This window comes from Nelusetta ayraudi, unplaced genomic scaffold (genome assembly GCF_046127955.1).
Source record: "Nelusetta ayraudi isolate G7.1 ecotype Tasmania unplaced genomic scaffold, CSIRO-AGI_Nayr_v1 ptg000075l, whole genome shotgun sequence".
Lineage (NCBI taxonomy): Eukaryota > Metazoa > Chordata > Actinopteri > Tetraodontiformes > Monacanthidae > Nelusetta > Nelusetta ayraudi.
The window spans coordinates 2,849,272-2,866,873 of record NW_027466125.1 but is presented as its reverse complement, the minus strand read 5'-3'; the positions used below and the strand labels follow the sequence as shown (position 1 = coordinate 2,866,873).

The 17,602-nt window shown below is 49.6% G+C and overlaps 1 protein-coding gene across 1 annotated transcript in view; it reads left to right on the top strand.

Annotated features, from left to right (window-relative positions):
* Positions 1 to 17,602, top strand: part of tenm2a (teneurin transmembrane protein 2a) — a 76,112-nt gene that overhangs the window by 8,810 nt on the left and 49,700 nt on the right. Inside the window, exons 3-4 of the mRNA XM_076043396.1 lie at positions 2,724 to 2,955; positions 13,850 to 14,088. Of these exons, the coding sequence (XP_075899511.1) occupies positions 2,724 to 2,955; positions 13,850 to 14,088 (471 nt within the window). The remainder of the gene's footprint in view (positions 1 to 2,723; positions 2,956 to 13,849; positions 14,089 to 17,602) is intronic.

Sequence of the window (17,602 nt, the reverse complement as noted above, 5' to 3'; positions counted from 1 at the left end):
TTTTTTTGTAAAGCTGCTCCTGCAAAAAAAAAGATTGCGTAACTTTTATTTTATTTTATTTTTTTTGGACGACTAAAAGCCGTGCTTTTATTTCATGTTTTATTTTTTGCCGGCGTGCGTTCGCCTCGCATTAGTCATGACCGACTTGCCTTTTCGCATCTTATCTTCTACTACGTATTGTTTCAACCAAGAATAATAAAAAAAAAAAAAGTGGGGGGGCGGGGGGGTTGGGGGGCGGCACTGTAGCGACGGCGTTCCGACTCAGCTCAGTTAACCTGACAGTACATGACAATCCTGGCAGTCCCAGGGCGCTCCGGAGGGAGTGAAATGCCAAGAATTACTGCGCACTGTTTTTCTCGGCATCCACATTTTTCCTGACATAATCTCTCCACGCGTAATAAAATTTGCCGCCAGATGATAGATAATGGCTGCTTCATCTCCGTCGCACGGCGGGGAATGTTTAACTCTTTGTTACAAGTGTCGTACGTGCTGCATGTGGGCGGCGGCGCCGCGGTGCACACGCACACGCACACACACGCATGCGCACAATCAGGCCATAGCGGTTCATGGAAAACTATTGCTAAAAGAAACAACATATTTTTCTCTTCCATAGAAGGTGCGCCATATATTATTCATTTGACTTTGAATGAAAAAAAAACTGTTCAATATTTATAGCAGGAAAGTGAACAAAGGAGAAGTGTGTGTGTGTGTGTGTGTGTGTGTGTGTGTGTGTCTTACAGTATACGCAGAATTTAAGCAGACAACGGGCCAGTGTGCGAGCTCACCAGTGCCTGCTTGGAGCTCTGCATTCCCCCGTCTCCTTGTGTGTGTGTGTGTGTGTGTGTGTGTGTGTGTGTGTGTGTATTGCCACTATGTTTAGATAAAAGTCTTTATGCAGATCGAGTGGAGCAGGAGCTCCTCCGTTCTCACGGGGGCCCTGGCAGAGCTTTTAAACAAAGGAGGCTCATTTCAACGCAGACAAAATGCAATTGAAGGGGAGATGAAGGAGGGCCGAGCAGGAGGAGGCGGATCCAAACTGTTTTTTTGTTTTGTTTTGTTTCGTTGTTACATCTTATATCATTTCACTCCGCGCTGAGGCTCGCGCTCCCCTTGTGGGCAGAGTGCAGCGCCTGCGTGTGTGCGCCCCGATCCCGAGAGCATCTTTTGCATGTGCAAACAGATGTTTTGCGCCTCCTCCCGCTGCCTCGCTGGAGGTCAGAGCCTCCTCCTCCTCCTCCTCCTCCTCCCGCTCCCTCTCCTCGCCGTCGCCTCGGCTCTCCTTTCGCAAGCATCTGTTCCTTCGGCGCCATGTGGGTGACACCTGCGTCCCGGCGGCGGCGCGGCGGAATCGGGTCACCTCGCGAAACTGGTCGCCATTACGGGCCGATAATGCAGAGGGGGACCCGCCCGCTCCCGGCAATGCACAAAAGGCCAACGTGCTCGCTAGCTGAGGAGGAGGTGACAATGTGTAGCATGACCCGGTGCTATAAATACACGCCGTCGGTCTGCAGCGATTTGTTTAGCGTGATTGCGAGCAAGCGCCTAAACTGTGGGGAACGGCCACGGCGAAAAGAATCAAAGGCGAGACTGCGGCACGATGAAAGGCCAGCTGTGCTGGGAAAAATCTCACATCAGTGGTTGTGTGTAGGAATGCCGTTGACGGAACATTAGAATAAAGGTGGTGCCGAACCTGAGCTTTTTGCATTCTGCTCTGATTAGCCGTTCTCTGAGATCTGAGTGCCACTCTGCCCCTCATGTCAAGCTCTCCAGCGCCGCGTTTTCATCCATTTTTTTTTTTTTATTGTTTTTTTTATTTTATTTTTTTTTTTGGATGACCACCCCACACACACACACACCTCGCCACCTTAGACAAGGCCAACACCCTCCGTGATTGAGAGAGAGCAGCGGAGGGGGAGAGGGGCACGGCGGACAGAGAAGGATGAGTGTCAATGGGTTGCTCCTCTCGTCTGAGTCATCCGGGTTTGTTTTTCAGCCGCTTCACTCAACAGTCCATTAGCTTACTGCTGGAAGGCCCGGTATTGGATTCTGGCTGACATGTTCCCCAAAGTCTGGGAGTGAGATGTGAGGGCGCATGCTGTGCAGAGTGCTCTCACACTGACAACGCACAAAACACTCACTTTCTTCCTGTCGGAAGGGGAGGGTGGCGAGGGGGGCGGGCAGGAGGGCTTTAGAAGAGGCGAGAGCGGCGGATTTTCAAAGTAAAAGACGTGAACCGCAGACGGATGTAATTGTGGCGAGATGAGCTTGAATTTTTCCGATTTTAAAAAAGAGAGAAATGAAACGTATTAATTGTCGCGATAAGTAATTTTTTTAATCATATTTGAACCCATTTCCAGATCCTTTTTTTCCCAGCTCATCCAAGTTAACTGGAAAACTGCATTGTTAGTCCTCTGTTTTTTTTCCTCCTGCAAATCGTGCTGTCGATATGTTTCGCAAGGGACACAAAAAAAGATCTGGTGAATCACAATCCACTCCAAGGTGGAGGTATGGGAGGCCTCTCTTTGTGATGTCACTAAGGGCCGCCAGTCTCCAGAAGTGTGTTTTTCAACAACAAAAAAAACAGTCAAAAAGATGGATTTTTTTCATTTGTCTTAGAGACACACAGAGGAAAACTGTTGTGTTTGCAGCAATAAAAAAATAAGGATTTCCTGCTACGCCTGATCTAAAACCCGGTCCCACTCTCTGCTTGCTTTGTTCCGCAGGGGCTGCCAACCACCACAGTCAGTCCACGCTGCGTCCTCCGCTGCCGCCGCCGCACAACCACCACACGCTGTCCCACCAGTCTGCCAACAGCCTGAACAGAAACACCCTGAGAGGGGGACGCAACCCCATCCACGCGCCCGCCCCGGGCCCCGGAGACGGGCCCACCACCCCGGAGTCGGTGCAGCTCCAGGACAGCTGGGTCCTCAACAGCAACGTCCCGCTGGAGACCAGGTCAGTGGACAGAAACAAACAAACAAAAAAAAAAAAGTCCCTCCTGCTCCTTTTTCTCTCCTTTTCTCAGCAAAAGTCCTCCAGCTGACACTGATGACTTGAGACACGGCAGTAAGCACAGCGGCCCGGTCGGCCTTGGCTGATCAATAGAGAGGAATGGAAAAGCGCTCCAGTCCTGCTGCCTCGACAACATACTTGTGAGCGCAAAGTGATAGAGTCAGGAACCGGCAAAGAGAAAATAATAGGACGTTAAAGCCATTATACCATTATAGCACTTTGGCTGTTAACCCGCTTGGGGAGTAAAGGAATTTTTATGTGTCGCTACGGCAGGGAGGGCAAAAAAAAAAAAAAAAAAAAGGGTGGCAGGCGCACGCACAAATCAGAGCAGAGCATGCATTTTTCCAACGTACAATAAACTGGTCGTGGATCTCACACACACACACACACACACACACACATACACACACACACACACACGCACGCACACGCCAAGCTGCCGGTGTTAGCTACCTGTTATCACTCTGGATTCAAATTTTGCGCCTCGTGAGATTGTGAGAAAAACAAAAACACAAGCTGGCTCTTTTCTTCTCTGCGCCGATGGCAGCGTGTCAGGTTCTTCAGGAGCCAGTGTTTGGTGCTAATTACCTCTCGGCTCGGACCGAATGCTAACTTCGCTCTCGTGCTGAACCGGTAGCGCGCAATTAAACTCGGAGGCGATTCTCATAGAGCTGAACGGAGACGGTCCCACTGCGAGTTTTTACGGCGAGGTATCGCGGAAAGTGTCCCTCGCAACTCGACGCGCTCGGCAAGTTTTAATTGACTTTCAATTGTCCAATAGCGCGGCGCCGCTGTTTATTTTTGCGGCGCTGCGTTAATCCACTTATCTGGCCGATTTAATTGGAAAGCACCGGATGCATTCTGAAATTTTCGCTTTTGTAGATAATAATTTGACATGGGGCCCCCTCGGTTCTAATATTTGCGGCCACCTAAAATAATTGTTTTTCCCCGTAGAGCATCGCCTACCCCCCCGCCCTGCCCCCCCCCTCCCTCCACCTCATGCAAACAGCAGCAAATTAACCAAGCAGCCGCGCTTGAACCGATTTCAGCACATACGATTTGTTATGAGAAATAAATAAAAAACCAAAAGTAATAAATCTGGGTTTTTGTTGGTTTTTTTTTTTAGATGAAAGCTACAGTTTTTTAGTTCACTGAGCAAACACAATGCTACAGAATATGAGTGTCGTGCTCGCACCCCCTCCCCTGCTCCCCCCAGCCAGCCACCTAACGGAAAGGAAAATTGCTTCTGGCCTCAAATTCAAGTGCGGCGCTACTCAAACGCGATCTCGACTCCATTTTCGAGTGCCAAACCGAAAAGAGGGGCGCGGGGGGGGTGGTGGGGGGGGGGCTGGATGAGGCTGCGACGCGTCCAAAGGCATTATGCATGCGACACGAAGTGAGGGAGCAGGAAACACAAACCATTTCACACACCTTACACATTTGCTTTTTCGCCAGGACACAAAGAACACTTATCAGGCAAACAGAGCGTTCATGCAGGGTATTACTATTCATGAGGCACGCAGTGAGGGTTTGAGGAGGGGAGGGGGCGCCGCCTACATGCCGCCTGCTAGCATGCCCGCGCTCTGCTACTGCTAGCGCTGCTCCGCTCTGCTCTGCTGGCTGTAGTTGTGTTTCTCCTGCTGGGCGGTGGCGCTCGCAGCCATGAGGATCCCCAGAGTGCCCGACCGGGCCCCGTGCAGTATTTATATTATTTATGAGGCCCGGCTATGTTTAATTCAGCCTGCACTGATGTCAGGTCTATGCTTAACCTATGCTGATGCATCGCAGCGGCGTGCAAGATGGGCGCGGGCGAAGCGCACCGTCATAGCCGCAGCTATTTCTCTCCCGAGGCGGCCCCGCTGCTGGCGCTGCGTCTGCGGGAAGAAGGGGGCGGGGCCTGCGTCTTTGTTTGTTGTCGCCGCGGCCTTTACTGGGGGAGTCGGGTTATTTGGGAGAGGAAAAAAAAAAACTTGTGAATTCTCTTATCGCGGAAGGTGTTATGAGTGCCATCTTTTGTTGTTTTTTTTTCTGGCTCGCAGCTTGGCGACACTGACACACACACACACACACACACACACACACACACACACACTATTGAGCCGTGCCAGCATTTAGTCATGCTCAGGTGGCAGGGGTTGGGCCGTGGCTCGCCGCCTGTCGACCCCAGTGCCGAGTTTCCAGCTCCGCCCCCTTCCAGCCCAGACTGGGGATGGTGGAGGTCTGGGTGGGGCGGGTGGGGCTGGCCGCGGCCCCTGGAGCCGAGGGTGACTGTGCCTGAGCCAGACGGGCTCGGCAGCGAGAGAGAGAGAGTCACACCATCCGCGCGCTGGCGGCGGCCAGGAGCTCGTCCTCCATCTCATTATTGAGCGGTAACGCGGAGATGATGAGCGCACGCACATGCATTAGCAGAGCGGGCACGGCCTGTGAAGGTGTGTGTGTGTGTGTGTGTGTGTGTGTGTGTGTGTGTGTGTGTGTGTGTGTGTGCGTGCGTGCGTGCGGTTCAGACAAACCATGCGTTCCTTGGCTGCGACGTGCCGCCACTTTTATTTATATGTAAAAGTTGGCATTTGCCGTCTGCTTTGTATCGTCGTTCTTTGCGTGTGCGCGCCTGCCTGCCCGCCTGTTTGGTGTGACCCAAAAGAGCGACAGCACTGAGAGGATGAAGATTGATCACCAGCGAACACCCGGGGGCCCCGAGTGACTGGCGGCGGCTCAGAGGCGGGTGGTGTTGGTGGGTGTGCGGGAGGGCGGGGGGGGGTTGCAGAAACACGGCGCTATAAGTTGGCAGAGCGAGAGGAGGAGGGAAATGGAAAGGAATGCTTTACGACAGAGGAGGGAGAGATAAAGAGGGGCGGAGGAGGTGATTGAAGAAGATTGTTTTTTTTTTGTGGGTGGGTTGGGTTGGGTTGGGTGGGGGCGGTGGAGGGAGGGGGAGGGAGGGTTGTATGAGGGAACGGTGGAGGGGGAGGAAAGGATGAAGATTCGGGGGGGGCCTTGCCGGAAACACGGAGGCGAGATAAATGACTCTGGATTGGCTTGTTGTGAGTCGCGCATACCGCGCACGCGTGTGTGTGTGTGTGTGTGTGTGTGTGTGTGTGTGTGTGTGTGTGTGTGTGTGTGTGTGTGTGTGTGTGTGTGTGTGTGTGTGTGTGTGTGCGAGGCGGACGGGCGGACGGGAGCGGCGAGCTTGTCTCTCTGCGAGCGCGCAACACGTTGCACCAAAGCACCACCACCACCACCTTATTTCCAATCAGTCCCTTGGAGCCCGACGCTGCCGCGGCTCCATCTTTCTTTGTGATCTTAAAACATCTCCGCAGCACGCAACCCCTCCCCCGCCCCCTCCCTGGCTCCGCTCCGCCGTGGGGCCGGCGCTCTCGGCGAGAAATAAGATCACTGAGAGGGTTGCAGCGTCTCAATTTATCTGGGGAGGGTGGGGGGGTGGCGGTGGGGGGCGGGGGGCGGGGCTTTATAGGTTACTTTCAAATGCATTACTGGGGGGACAGAATCATGTTACCTGTGGGAACCACAGAGGATGGAGCAGAAGGAGAGTAAAGTGGCTTCGGATCAAGAAGAAGAAGAAGAAGAAGAAGAAGAAAAGAGGAAAGTCAGGCACGTACTGTAGCCGCTAGCGCAACTTCTATGAATTATTGAGATAATATGTCGGGGAAATTAGTCACACGTGTCACTTTAAAAATGTAACACAGAGACGAGGACATTGATATTATGAATAATATAAACAAAAAGCGGAGATCTTCCCTCGCAGGGTCTCCTTAGCCCGTCACAACGATCTGAAGAGTGGCGGCAAACTTTAGCTGCCCGCTAGCTGCCACGCACCTCTTTGTAGCAATTTATATTTTTTCTAAACTTCAACAGGGAACGAAGCGATAAAAAAAAAAAAAGAAGAAAAAAACTCTCTGACATTTTGGGTTTTTCTTTAAATGTTAAAAAATACCACCCACTTATTCCTCTCAAATTGCCACTGCGGCAGCGTCCAGGCTAAACCTCTCTCTTACCGCTCTCACTAGCTGCTCACTCACTCATCCTTCTCGTCCATCAAAGGAAGGATTCGTGAAGGATTCACTGTGGGACCCATGCAAGGCTAAGGCACTTTATATGCAAGTTCATGGATGAGCCGCGTGGAATATTTTGAAATCCAAGAGATGCGGCCCAAGTCGAGAAGGTCAGAGGACGTTGTTCGAGCTAAATCAATTATCAAATTCAAAAGACATAAATATATATTTTTTTTTCTTTTTACAATAACGCAAGGCAAAGAGAGAAATTGTCTGCAGCTATGGACAAGGTCTAACCTGATCAAAGGTTTATACAGTTACAAAAGAACTCACTTTCATCTGTTCATCTGAAAAAGAAAACCTTGAAGTCGGGACAAGGTCGTTTCCAACAGGGGGAGGCAGCGAGGTCAACGAGCTCCTCTTGGAAGCCAAAGAACAATGGCTGGCACTGGAGAAGCAGATATATACATAATCGGAGATATGTCCATACAAACATAAATCGCAAATTGAAAAAAACCCTCCAGAAGCATTTGCATCGACACCTTCCCTGACGACTTTTTTACCTTCCGATGCAGGTTTTTTGCCACGTCGCCGCTCCGCCCGCTAACTCCAGATTTTAGACGACGCTTTAAAAAAATTTTTTTTAAAAAAATAAAAAAAAAGACGTGAGTTATCGCCGTGAAGCCCGGGGTGCACGACGCGATCAATCAATCAATTAATCACCTCGCTAATCAAATGAGATCCTGACACGTCCCATATCCCTGCTGGTGGCTTGAACAATTGCTTCTCTCGTTTGCCACGTGGCCTTTTGCCGCGTGATGCATCACCGTCGCCGCTGCTCCAGTCTCCCCCGAACCCTGAAGAAGAAAAAAAAAAAAAAAAAAAGAGAAAGCGATGTTTTCATAAAAATGTAATAAAGTGGCCTGACATTAGCGGAGAGATAATCTTTTTCTCTCGGAATTCTCTGTAACTTCCAGGAAGGAATATTTGATCTACATCATGTGTGTCACTGGGTAACGTCTTTAATCATAAATAGAATCTCTCCATCTCCCTCTTCCTCTTTCTCTTTCTCTTTCTCGCTCCCTGCCTGCAGGAAGATGCATACTAGATTTCATCGCTTGCTTTATTTATTTTTTTCTTCTGCGGTTTGTCACAGAGCCCGGGACTCTTGCTTGTTTTGTTTTGTTTTGTTTTGTTTTGTTTTGTTTTGTTTTGTTTTACTAAAAGCACCGTCAAATGAAACGACTGTCAACTATACCGCATCCAACGGCCAATTATTGTTTGTAGCCGGGGGGGGTGCGCCACCCTTGAGCGTCCTCGGCTCTCCGGGCCTCGTCTTTCATTCTCGGATCTGACCGTTTCTGCAGTTGCCCCCTGTGCCAAGCGGACCTCTGTTAATCGTCCTCCACCTCTGATGATGCTTCTTTAGAGTGGCACCCCCGAGCAACCGCATTTGTGAGCGCTTGTGTTTGTGTTCACTCGGGGGGGGGGACGCAAGCTTTGACTTCTTGCTAATTACCCAGCATGCTCTCTGTTCTGTGGTTAATTGTCCAGGTCCTCCTCTCTCTCGATGGGGAACGGAGGCGGTCCCCTCCCCTCCCCTCCCTCCCTTCCTCTCGTCCTCCGATCTATAGCGCCCCCTCTCCCCTTCCGGCCGTCTCGTGTGTCACTCTGCGCTCCGCCAGGATGTGAATGAAATGTTTGCTCGCTCTTATGGGGCCGATGTCATGAAAGAAAACCCAGAGTAATTATTTTTTTTTTCTGTCTGCGTGGGTAGTCGAGTCGGCGCAACTGCGTCCCGGTGTGCCACTTTGATTGTTCCGCCTGTGTGTGTGTGTGTGTGTGTGTCTGTTTGTGTACATATATACATATATATATACACACACACGTATAAATGCCACCGTGTGTGTCAGACAGGATGCATGACAGCGAGAAAGTAATGGCGGGACTCGCCGCTGTGGGAGTGTGAGTGTCCTGTGTGTGTTTAAGTGGGGGGGGGTTCAGCTACTGGCAGCTCAGTCAGAGGAGGAGAGGAGAAGAGGTGTGTGTGTGTGTGTGTGTGTGTGTGTGTGGCGGGGGGGGTCTCTGTCAGCTCCCTCTAATTATGTCTGACGTTTCCATGCTGGACCACTGTCAAAAAACTCACAATATTCACACGGCAAAAACACAGTATGCACACGAGTGTACGCACACACACACACACACACACACACACACACACACACACTCCATCCTAATGATACAGAGTTGTGATTGCGGGCTGCCTGCTATGTTAGAAACCCCCCCCACCTCCTCCACAGTCCTCTGCAACATAAATCAATGTCAATTACCTCCCCAGAGCACATTAGACACTTACCATTTCTACTCATAATTAGTATGGCCCATAGACATATTCCCATCCCGCCTCGTTGGGAACAGCGGAGCCGCCGCGCGCAAACAACAAAGGCGAGGAGCGAAATGAAATTCGGTGGCCGCACGCACACGGAGAAAAAAAACAGAACAACAACAATAACACCCAGCACGTTAAATTGTGCACGTCGTGTCGATGAATGTGTGTAATCCAGCGGCTCGGTCCCCCCTTTTTCTTGCATTGGCGCGCACATTAGGCCCACTGTAATTAATTACCGCCGGCCTCGGCTTCACAGAGAGCGACGGCGCCCGCGAAAACGAGCGGAGAGGCTCGGAGCCCGATGACCTTGGAGCCTGCACGCCTGCACACGCGCGTTTGCATGCATGCATGCACGCATACGTATGCATTTGTGCCTCTCTCGCTCTCTCTCTCTCTCTCTCTCTCTCTCTCTCTCTCTCTCTCGCTCTCTCTCCAGCGGTAGATCTGTGCATGCACATTAAAATTGACGAGTACGACACTGGGAGAGTAGTATTTTTTTTTATTTTGCCCAGAATCTTCTTGCGTGCTTTCTCCTCGCGTTCTTTTCACTCCCCATCTGTCTTCAGGGGGACTCTCCCCCCCCTCCCTGTTCTTCTGTTTCCTTTATTTTCCTCCGTGTCACGCACCGAACCCGACCAGTGACTTGGGAGGGAGAGGAGGCAAGAGAGAAAAAGTGGAGGTTTCTTTTTTTATATATGTCTTTTTTTCTTTCTTAACGGAAGGGAAAAGAGTCCTGCAGGGTAACAAATCCAGCAATCAGTGGCTTGAGATGGCGAGAGAGCCAGAGAGGAACGCACAGCGCAGACGGGTTGAATAATTAATAGAGAGGGGACGGAGGCGCTCTCAAACATCTCTTCATGCCATGAGCACATCACCAGTTTCCATCAGCAGCGGCAGCATCATGCACAGACACACTGTCAGACTGAAACGGCAGCTCTAGAGATTCAATCAAAGGGGGTTTGGGGCTGATGCGGCGAAAACGCAGTTAAGCCTCATTGCAAACGGCAGTCATGAGACACTGTCGAGGATTATTAGAGGTCCACCTGGTCCACTGTGAATAACAGAGGGTGATGTACAGCAGAGAGGACGGAGCAGCAGCAGCAGCAGTCGCAGCGTTTGGACCAGTGCGAGTCTAGAAAACGTGACGGGGTTCTGAGTCACAGATCAGGGACACGAAGGCGGAGTTGAGTCACAAATCTGGCGACTTTAAACTCCACTTGACTCCACTTGACAGCCTCATAACTCCTCTTGAACTGCAACCCCTTTTATTGCCGCCAAGACGCGTTAATGTTTTTGGTCTGCTTTGTCCTTTAGCTAAGATAGCCGGCGATGTCGTTCTTTATTTTTACTTTTTTAATGACGTGGTTTGTGATGGAGTGCGAGTGCCAAAGGTAAAACCCATTAAACCTCCTCGATTTTCCTATCAAGGAGGGACAGTGCGCCCCTAGTGGTTGAACTACGCCAAGACATTGTTTCTAAAACGGGTCAGGTGATGATGTCTGGCATGTAAATAGATGTTGAAGTGTTTCCATGAAAAGAGAGCAACTACATGATAGTAGCTTAGAAACCGGCACTCATAATATTCCATTTGTTCTAAGCTTGTGTCATGTGACTTGTCATGCTAGTCAGGAGGAACAAGATAGGTATTGATTCGTTACACAAACACAGAGTTAGTCCAGATTTAGAAGTTTTTTTGTTTTGACGCCATTCAAGCCAAATCAGTCCGTCGGTGTCAATACAGATTAAACGTCCATGTGAGCCGGGTTGATTTAAAGACAGGGAGCGGCCCTCAGTGACACATTTCACGTTTTTTTTAAGTTCATCGTACGTCAGACGGAAAGACCTGCAGCCCTTTCTGCTCCATGACACAGATGGAGCAGACAGACACACACTGTGCGGTGTAATTGGCTGGGAGCTGCAAATCCAATACCCTCATAATAATACCCACAACAGCGGAAAAATACAAGGGAGATGGGGAATATGTGGCTCCCGTGCAGAGACTTGCAGCAGCTCCGTGAAAAGCCCTTAAGTGATGATTAAGAGATTATGCAGATACAAATTCAGCTTTGCAAAACCTAATTTGACATATTTCTCAGACTCTTAAAATTCACGCCAGACGTATAGCGGGTGACTTGCGAGATTCCCATAAAGCCGAATAGCAGAGTCTGGGGCTTGGCAGAGGTAAGCTCCCTCTGAGTGCCCTTCTTGTATCGATTCATATTCTCCTCGATAAAAGCACAAAAGTTCAATCTTGTCACTTGTCAAATTTTTTTCTACGGTGGGGTTTTGAATAGCAGCATATTGTGTTGCGCCAGCAGGAAGTTGAAGTTGCATCTGGCAGCAGGCGCCACCATCGGATATAGAAATATCCCATAGTCATGGGGGGGGGGGGGGGGGGGCATCCATGGGGATGTGGGATAGGTACGTTTTCCAGAAATGAATTATGGAGAGAAAGTTGCGCGCGCACATACACCACAACACCACAACAGCACATTAGTGCACAGAAGTTGATAAAACTAGCCAGTTAAGGAAGCATGGACAGCTGTACACAAGAACATTTAGCGTTCAAAGCAACAGAAAAAACACAAACTAAGACCAAACTAAACTTTTGTTTTTGGGGGTTTTTTTTGCTAATGCCAAAGTTACTTTTAGCATTCAGTGAGTGAATAATCCTCAATACAAATAGGTTTTATAGGTTTTATGACCCTAAATGTGGAAGTTCGACTGATCACGTGTCACTTCCAGCTTGCCTGCAGTAAAGTTGCATCCGCTTCCTCATTTTGCAGCCCAGGAATCATTTTAAACCTGCCGAGGTTGTTTAGACACTTGTCCTGCGCAACAAGTAATTATTTTTAATGAGTTGTTTTTGTGCGCTCACGTTCTGTTTTTTGATAGCAATTAAGTTTGTAAGTCCTTGTCTAACAGGCCATTTATTTTGCAATTGTTTGCTTACTGAATTTCTGGCAGCGGCGCTGATTGTAACGCAGCTATCAGCAATTATTTGTGTGGCTGGAATGTTTTTGTTTTCTTTTTTCCGGCCAGGTAAAATTCACAAACTGATGCGAGCAGTGCCGCTCAAGCCGTTGTTTTACCAAGTTTTGCCAAGAGGGTGAAGAGCACACAAGTTGGAACATTTCACACAAACACGTTGGTGATTGGATGTTGTTGGGGTTTTTTTGTCTGCATTTGAGTCAGGCCAATCAGATTTCTCCTCCACCAACTGGCCGCTAACTAGCGCCGCCGCTCCCTGCTTGAAAAGCCCTGATTGACCCTGCTGATAGTTCAGAGTGGATTGCGTCCATTTTTCTTTCAACACGCGAGTCCTCTGATTGCGACGCACGGCAGCGTCTTTGCTCGAGGGTCACACATTCGCAAAGACGCAACCCTACGAGCGTAAAGTCACAGGCGCACAAGGACAGCGGATGCGACGCCCCGCTCCTCCGTCGTCTCTGAGATCAGCAGTGCGACCTTCGCCTCCCCTGATGTGTCACCCCGGAGCTTTCTTCTGTCCTACCACCTGGCGTCTGAATGAGGGCAGCTAGTCAATGCGTGTCATGAGTGTTCCAGCAGATGTCACCAAGGGGTCAAAAAAATAGTTTTTTTTTTGTTTTTTTTTCTTTGTCCGTGAAAAGTTTCAAGCGCAGTCCCTCCTTGTCCATGTTCTCTGACAGGAGGCCGGAGATGAAGCATTAAAGGTAAAAAAAAAAAAAAAAAAAAAAAAAAAATGGTGTCAGCCTGGTGGAGTTCTATAGGAAGGGGAGTCAGGACAACAGCAGGGTGCTGGAAAATAATAATAACAGTGAGGCAAGAGGAGAAGGAGTGGGACAGAGTGGCAAAGGGGTGCGTGATGGGTGAGCAGGTGCAGCAATAGCGGAGGATAATAGGTAATGTGGGCGAAAGGATGAGGGTTCAAATCCCTCTATTATCCTCCCCCTGAGCTCCGACCCCAGCGGGACAATGAGAGACGGAGAGGGAGGCGCGGCGCTGATCCGGAGGGAGGAAACGAAGCACGTCAGGGATGGCAGTGGAGGGGGTGAGAGAAAAAAAAATTGTCTAACAGGTGGAAGTCCAAAAAAAAAAAAAAGAAAGAAATAAGAGTTCTTTGACTGGAACAGAATCAATTTGGAGAGCCGACGTGTCAGGAAGGATTCATCAGAAAGGAGAAATTGGACGGGAAGCTGGCGCACATGTGACCCGTCGGCTGGACTTCAGTCAGGCGGCGAAGCGCCGCGTCGGCTTTGATGCTTTCCTTTCCCTTCCCACACAGTCAGACAGCAGACGGACTGAGCTCCGGCTCGGCTAATGAACGCTAATGTTATCTCTCCTTCTTCCGTCTCCGCGCCGCACACACGCACACACCTGCCAGGCCTGACCTGCTGTGTCTGTTCTTCTCCTCCCCCTCCTCCTCCTCCACCTCCTTCCCCCTCCCCCTCCTCAGGCACTTCTTGTTCAAGACGTCCTCGGGGACAACCCCCCTCTTCAGCAGCTCCTCTCCCGGCTACCCCCTGACCTCGGGGACGGTCTACTCTCCGCCCCCTCGCCTGCTGCCCAGGAACACCTTCTCGCGCTCGGCCTTCAAGCTCAAGAAGCCGTCCAAGTACTGCAGCTGGAAGTGCGCGGCGGTGAGCGCCATCGCGGCCGCGGCCCTACTGGCCGTGCTGCTCTCCTACTTCATCGGTGAGTGAGCGCGTCGCGTCGCGTCGAGTGTCACTCCAGCCGACCGGTGCGCGTAGTTTGAAGGCGTTCTCCAGATGGAGGAGCGATATCGGAGTAGGCGAGCGGCGGCGGGGGGGAGGGCGGAAACCCGGCCGCCTCGCTAAGACCACCTGCAGAGCTTTTAATGAAAAACACCCCAAAATCTTCTAGGTGAAGCAGACAATTACTTAAATTCCATTTGAAGATAAATATATTTTTTTTTTAATCCCCTCATCGTCTGACACAGCACAGCATTTTTTTTTTCCTTTCAACTTGCTTGAAGGTCCTCAAGATAAGTAATAATGAGCCTTTACTGAACCCACAGCAGGTGACTTAGTCATTAGCAGCTTAAATGTGCAAAAAAAAAATGAAGAATTGTGCCAAATTTTCTTTTAGTATTATTCAAAATCACCAGACACATACAGAGAGAGGAAAAAATTACAGTTTTTAGGAACACCCACTAAACAGCTGCTGCATTTAATTGTATTCTAGTTCCATTCTAAATGTAATTTAACATATTGGCAAACTCCTTGTGTCTGTTGTTTGGTTTTGTATTGTTTTTGTCCATTCCCAGGATGTGCGGGATGATCGGGCATCAACATCCACTTAGTCATCCATAAGCATCTCCTTATTCTCAGGTTGACCACCTTGTTTGTTTGTTGCTTGACCTGACAAAACACCCCTGAACCTCGCTCTGATTTACATTCAACCCAGACGCAGACACTTTTTTTTTTTTTTTTTAACATCGCTCCATGAAAACAAAGCGAGTCCAATGTGTGAGGATTGTCACCGCCGCCTCTTGCAACACTGTCAAAATCAGACTCAGCAGGAGTTCTGGCCTGTGCTCGGCATAACTAAGCAGCCCGTCAGACACACCGATGGATGAACCGCACCATGGTGGGCGCTTTTTTTTTTCTTTCTTTTTTTTTTCCCCTCCAGCAGGTTTCAGTCAGTGCAGGAATCTTAACAGATCCACTGGGGGAAGTGGATGTTTTTCTCTGAAGCCAATTCGCTGTAGTTGTACTTAAAGGAATGGCTGGCAGGAACTCAGAGGAGAGCACTTACTGGGTAGCTCAGGATGAGATTCTGATCGCTACAGGTGGATGGGAAGCTGGAAGGGAGCGGAAGATTGTTATTTTTTTTTCGGACCTGCCTGTATACGTGCAGTTCCGGCGGACCGCAGAGAGGAGAAATGGGAAACATAGGCGCGCGCTTCATGGTTGTCGTATGTCTCATTTTGTGTCTGAGGGAGCAGATGTGTCACCGAGCCCTTGATTGCCCTTTTACACCAGAGACGAGAGTCAACAGATGGAGGGATCTTATGAAACAGCAGTATCAGCGGAAAGAGCAGGAGCAAGTCCTCTTATCGCCTCCGCATGCATTATTAATGGCATTTAGACGGATAGAAAAATACAGTTATCTGTTAGCATTAAAAACGCAGCTGGATGGCAAAGACCTCCAGTCGTAAAATCTTACACATCCATCGCAAAGTGCTCCCATCTGAGGCAATTTAAGATGCCTCCGTGGTGGATGGTCTTATTAGTGTCGCATACAGAGCGACGCTGGAGCTAGAAGACAGGTTCGGACGCAACAGAAGAAGAAGAAGAGTTGTAAACGCTTGGCGTGTTTCCACAAAACTTTATAATGAGCAATGCAGGATTTATTACACTGATGTATAATAATAATGATAATAATAATAATTATCATTATTCTGTTTAGCAAAACAGAATAATGTTTATAATAATGTTATAATAACGGAAGGCAGGATGATTATCATCATCCTGCCTTCCCATCATTTTTCAACAAAAAAAAATAGAAAAGCTGTGCTGCTTCTGCTGCTGTGAGTGCCCTTGGTGGAGGTTCGTGTCCTTCAGTGCCGTACAAGGCCCCTCACCTCGGGGCGCGGAGTCAGAGTCAACATATGGAGCTCTGAAACAGCTGTCGGAACAGGATAGAAGGCAGAGTTCACAGCGGCTTCACGGCGGCGCTGTGATGTAACCACGCCGCGTTACAGCCACCGAGCCGTGTTCCGTTCCATTTCTATTCCAATTTCACCGCCGCAATATTTACCTCTGCCACGCAGCACGCAGCTCTGAATGATAGGTGATGATGTGAGTTGACTTAGGGACTAATGATGAAGTTAATTGAGTCACACAACATAATTGTTGCTCCGTGCACTTATACCTTACTGCATCAGTGCTGCTGCGCCACCTGAGCTCTCACCACGTACGACTTAATAACACGAGCATTTGTCTGTCTTAATAGATTCCTTGCAGTAGCTCATTTGAAATAATAAGAACATAGATGAATAAAATTCTTTCCAGTGTTACTTAAAGCCATGAATCGTGGGATTCTCAAATTTGATGCGAATGCATGAGGTGGTTTGAGTCCACCGTCGCCTTGGTGAACTGTCATCTCAGCTCCGCCGCTAGATTTTTGCTCCGCGACCGGCGATGATTCAATGAGGCTGCAACGATGCGTTATTGGTATTATTACTTTTGCAAACAGATCAGTCTGTTGCTGTTTTTCCTCCCTCCTCCCTCCTCCATCCTTTTTGCTAAACAGATCCGCGGCCACGCTGCCAAGCCTGAAGCCCTCGTGTTTACTTGGCTTTTTGTCGCGCTAACCGTGCCGCCAGCTTCTGACAGACGACTTCTCCCTTCGCAAGGAGGACATTGTGTGTGTGTGTGTGTGGTGAATTGAGGTGGGCGGGCGAGGTGTGGGGGGTGGGCGGTACCCACTGGGGAGGGATTGCGCTGAGCACCAGGGCCATGCAGCGTGACGAGGACCCCTCTGAGGGGTCCGCCCAGGAGCCCGCTCATAAATTACGCCAGGACACGTGCGGGAACAGCACTTTTTTTTTCCTTCGCTCTCTCTCTCTCTCTCTCTCTCTCTCTCTCTCTCTCTCTCTTCTCATTTTTTTTTCTTTTTTTCCAGTTAGCGCGTGTGTGCGTGCGTGCGTGCGTGCGAGTGGCCCTTCTTCGCAGAGCAGCTTGCGAGATTTCGGCGGCGACGGCGTCCCGTCGCGAGGCCTTTTTTTGAACGTGCCGGCCTCTCTGACAATTATTTTTTTTGCTTTTTCTTTTTCTTTCCTTCTTTTTGCTCTTTGTTATTTCTGAAGACTGTGAACGAGAGCCTCTGCAAAAAAAAAACAAAAAAAAAAAGATTTTTTTTTTTTCTTCTTCTTTCCGCGAACCTACACACACGCACGTTTATCGCGCCAAACAGCGAGAACCTTTTTAGAAAGGCAGGGCTCAGCGTGCTCCAGGAGCGCCGCAGACGGTATTTATTTGGAGCTTTTTCACTGTGTCAGCCGGTTAGATTGGAGCCACGGGGATCCGCGCGCGCACACGCACGCACGCAGATACACACAGCATGAAAGAAACACTCGCAGTAATCCCCCGCGCACTTCCCTGTACATAAATGCCCCGTTTTCTATTAGTTAGCGCTCATTTGTATGTGGGGACAGACTGCGGCGTTCGCAGCCCGGCCGCTT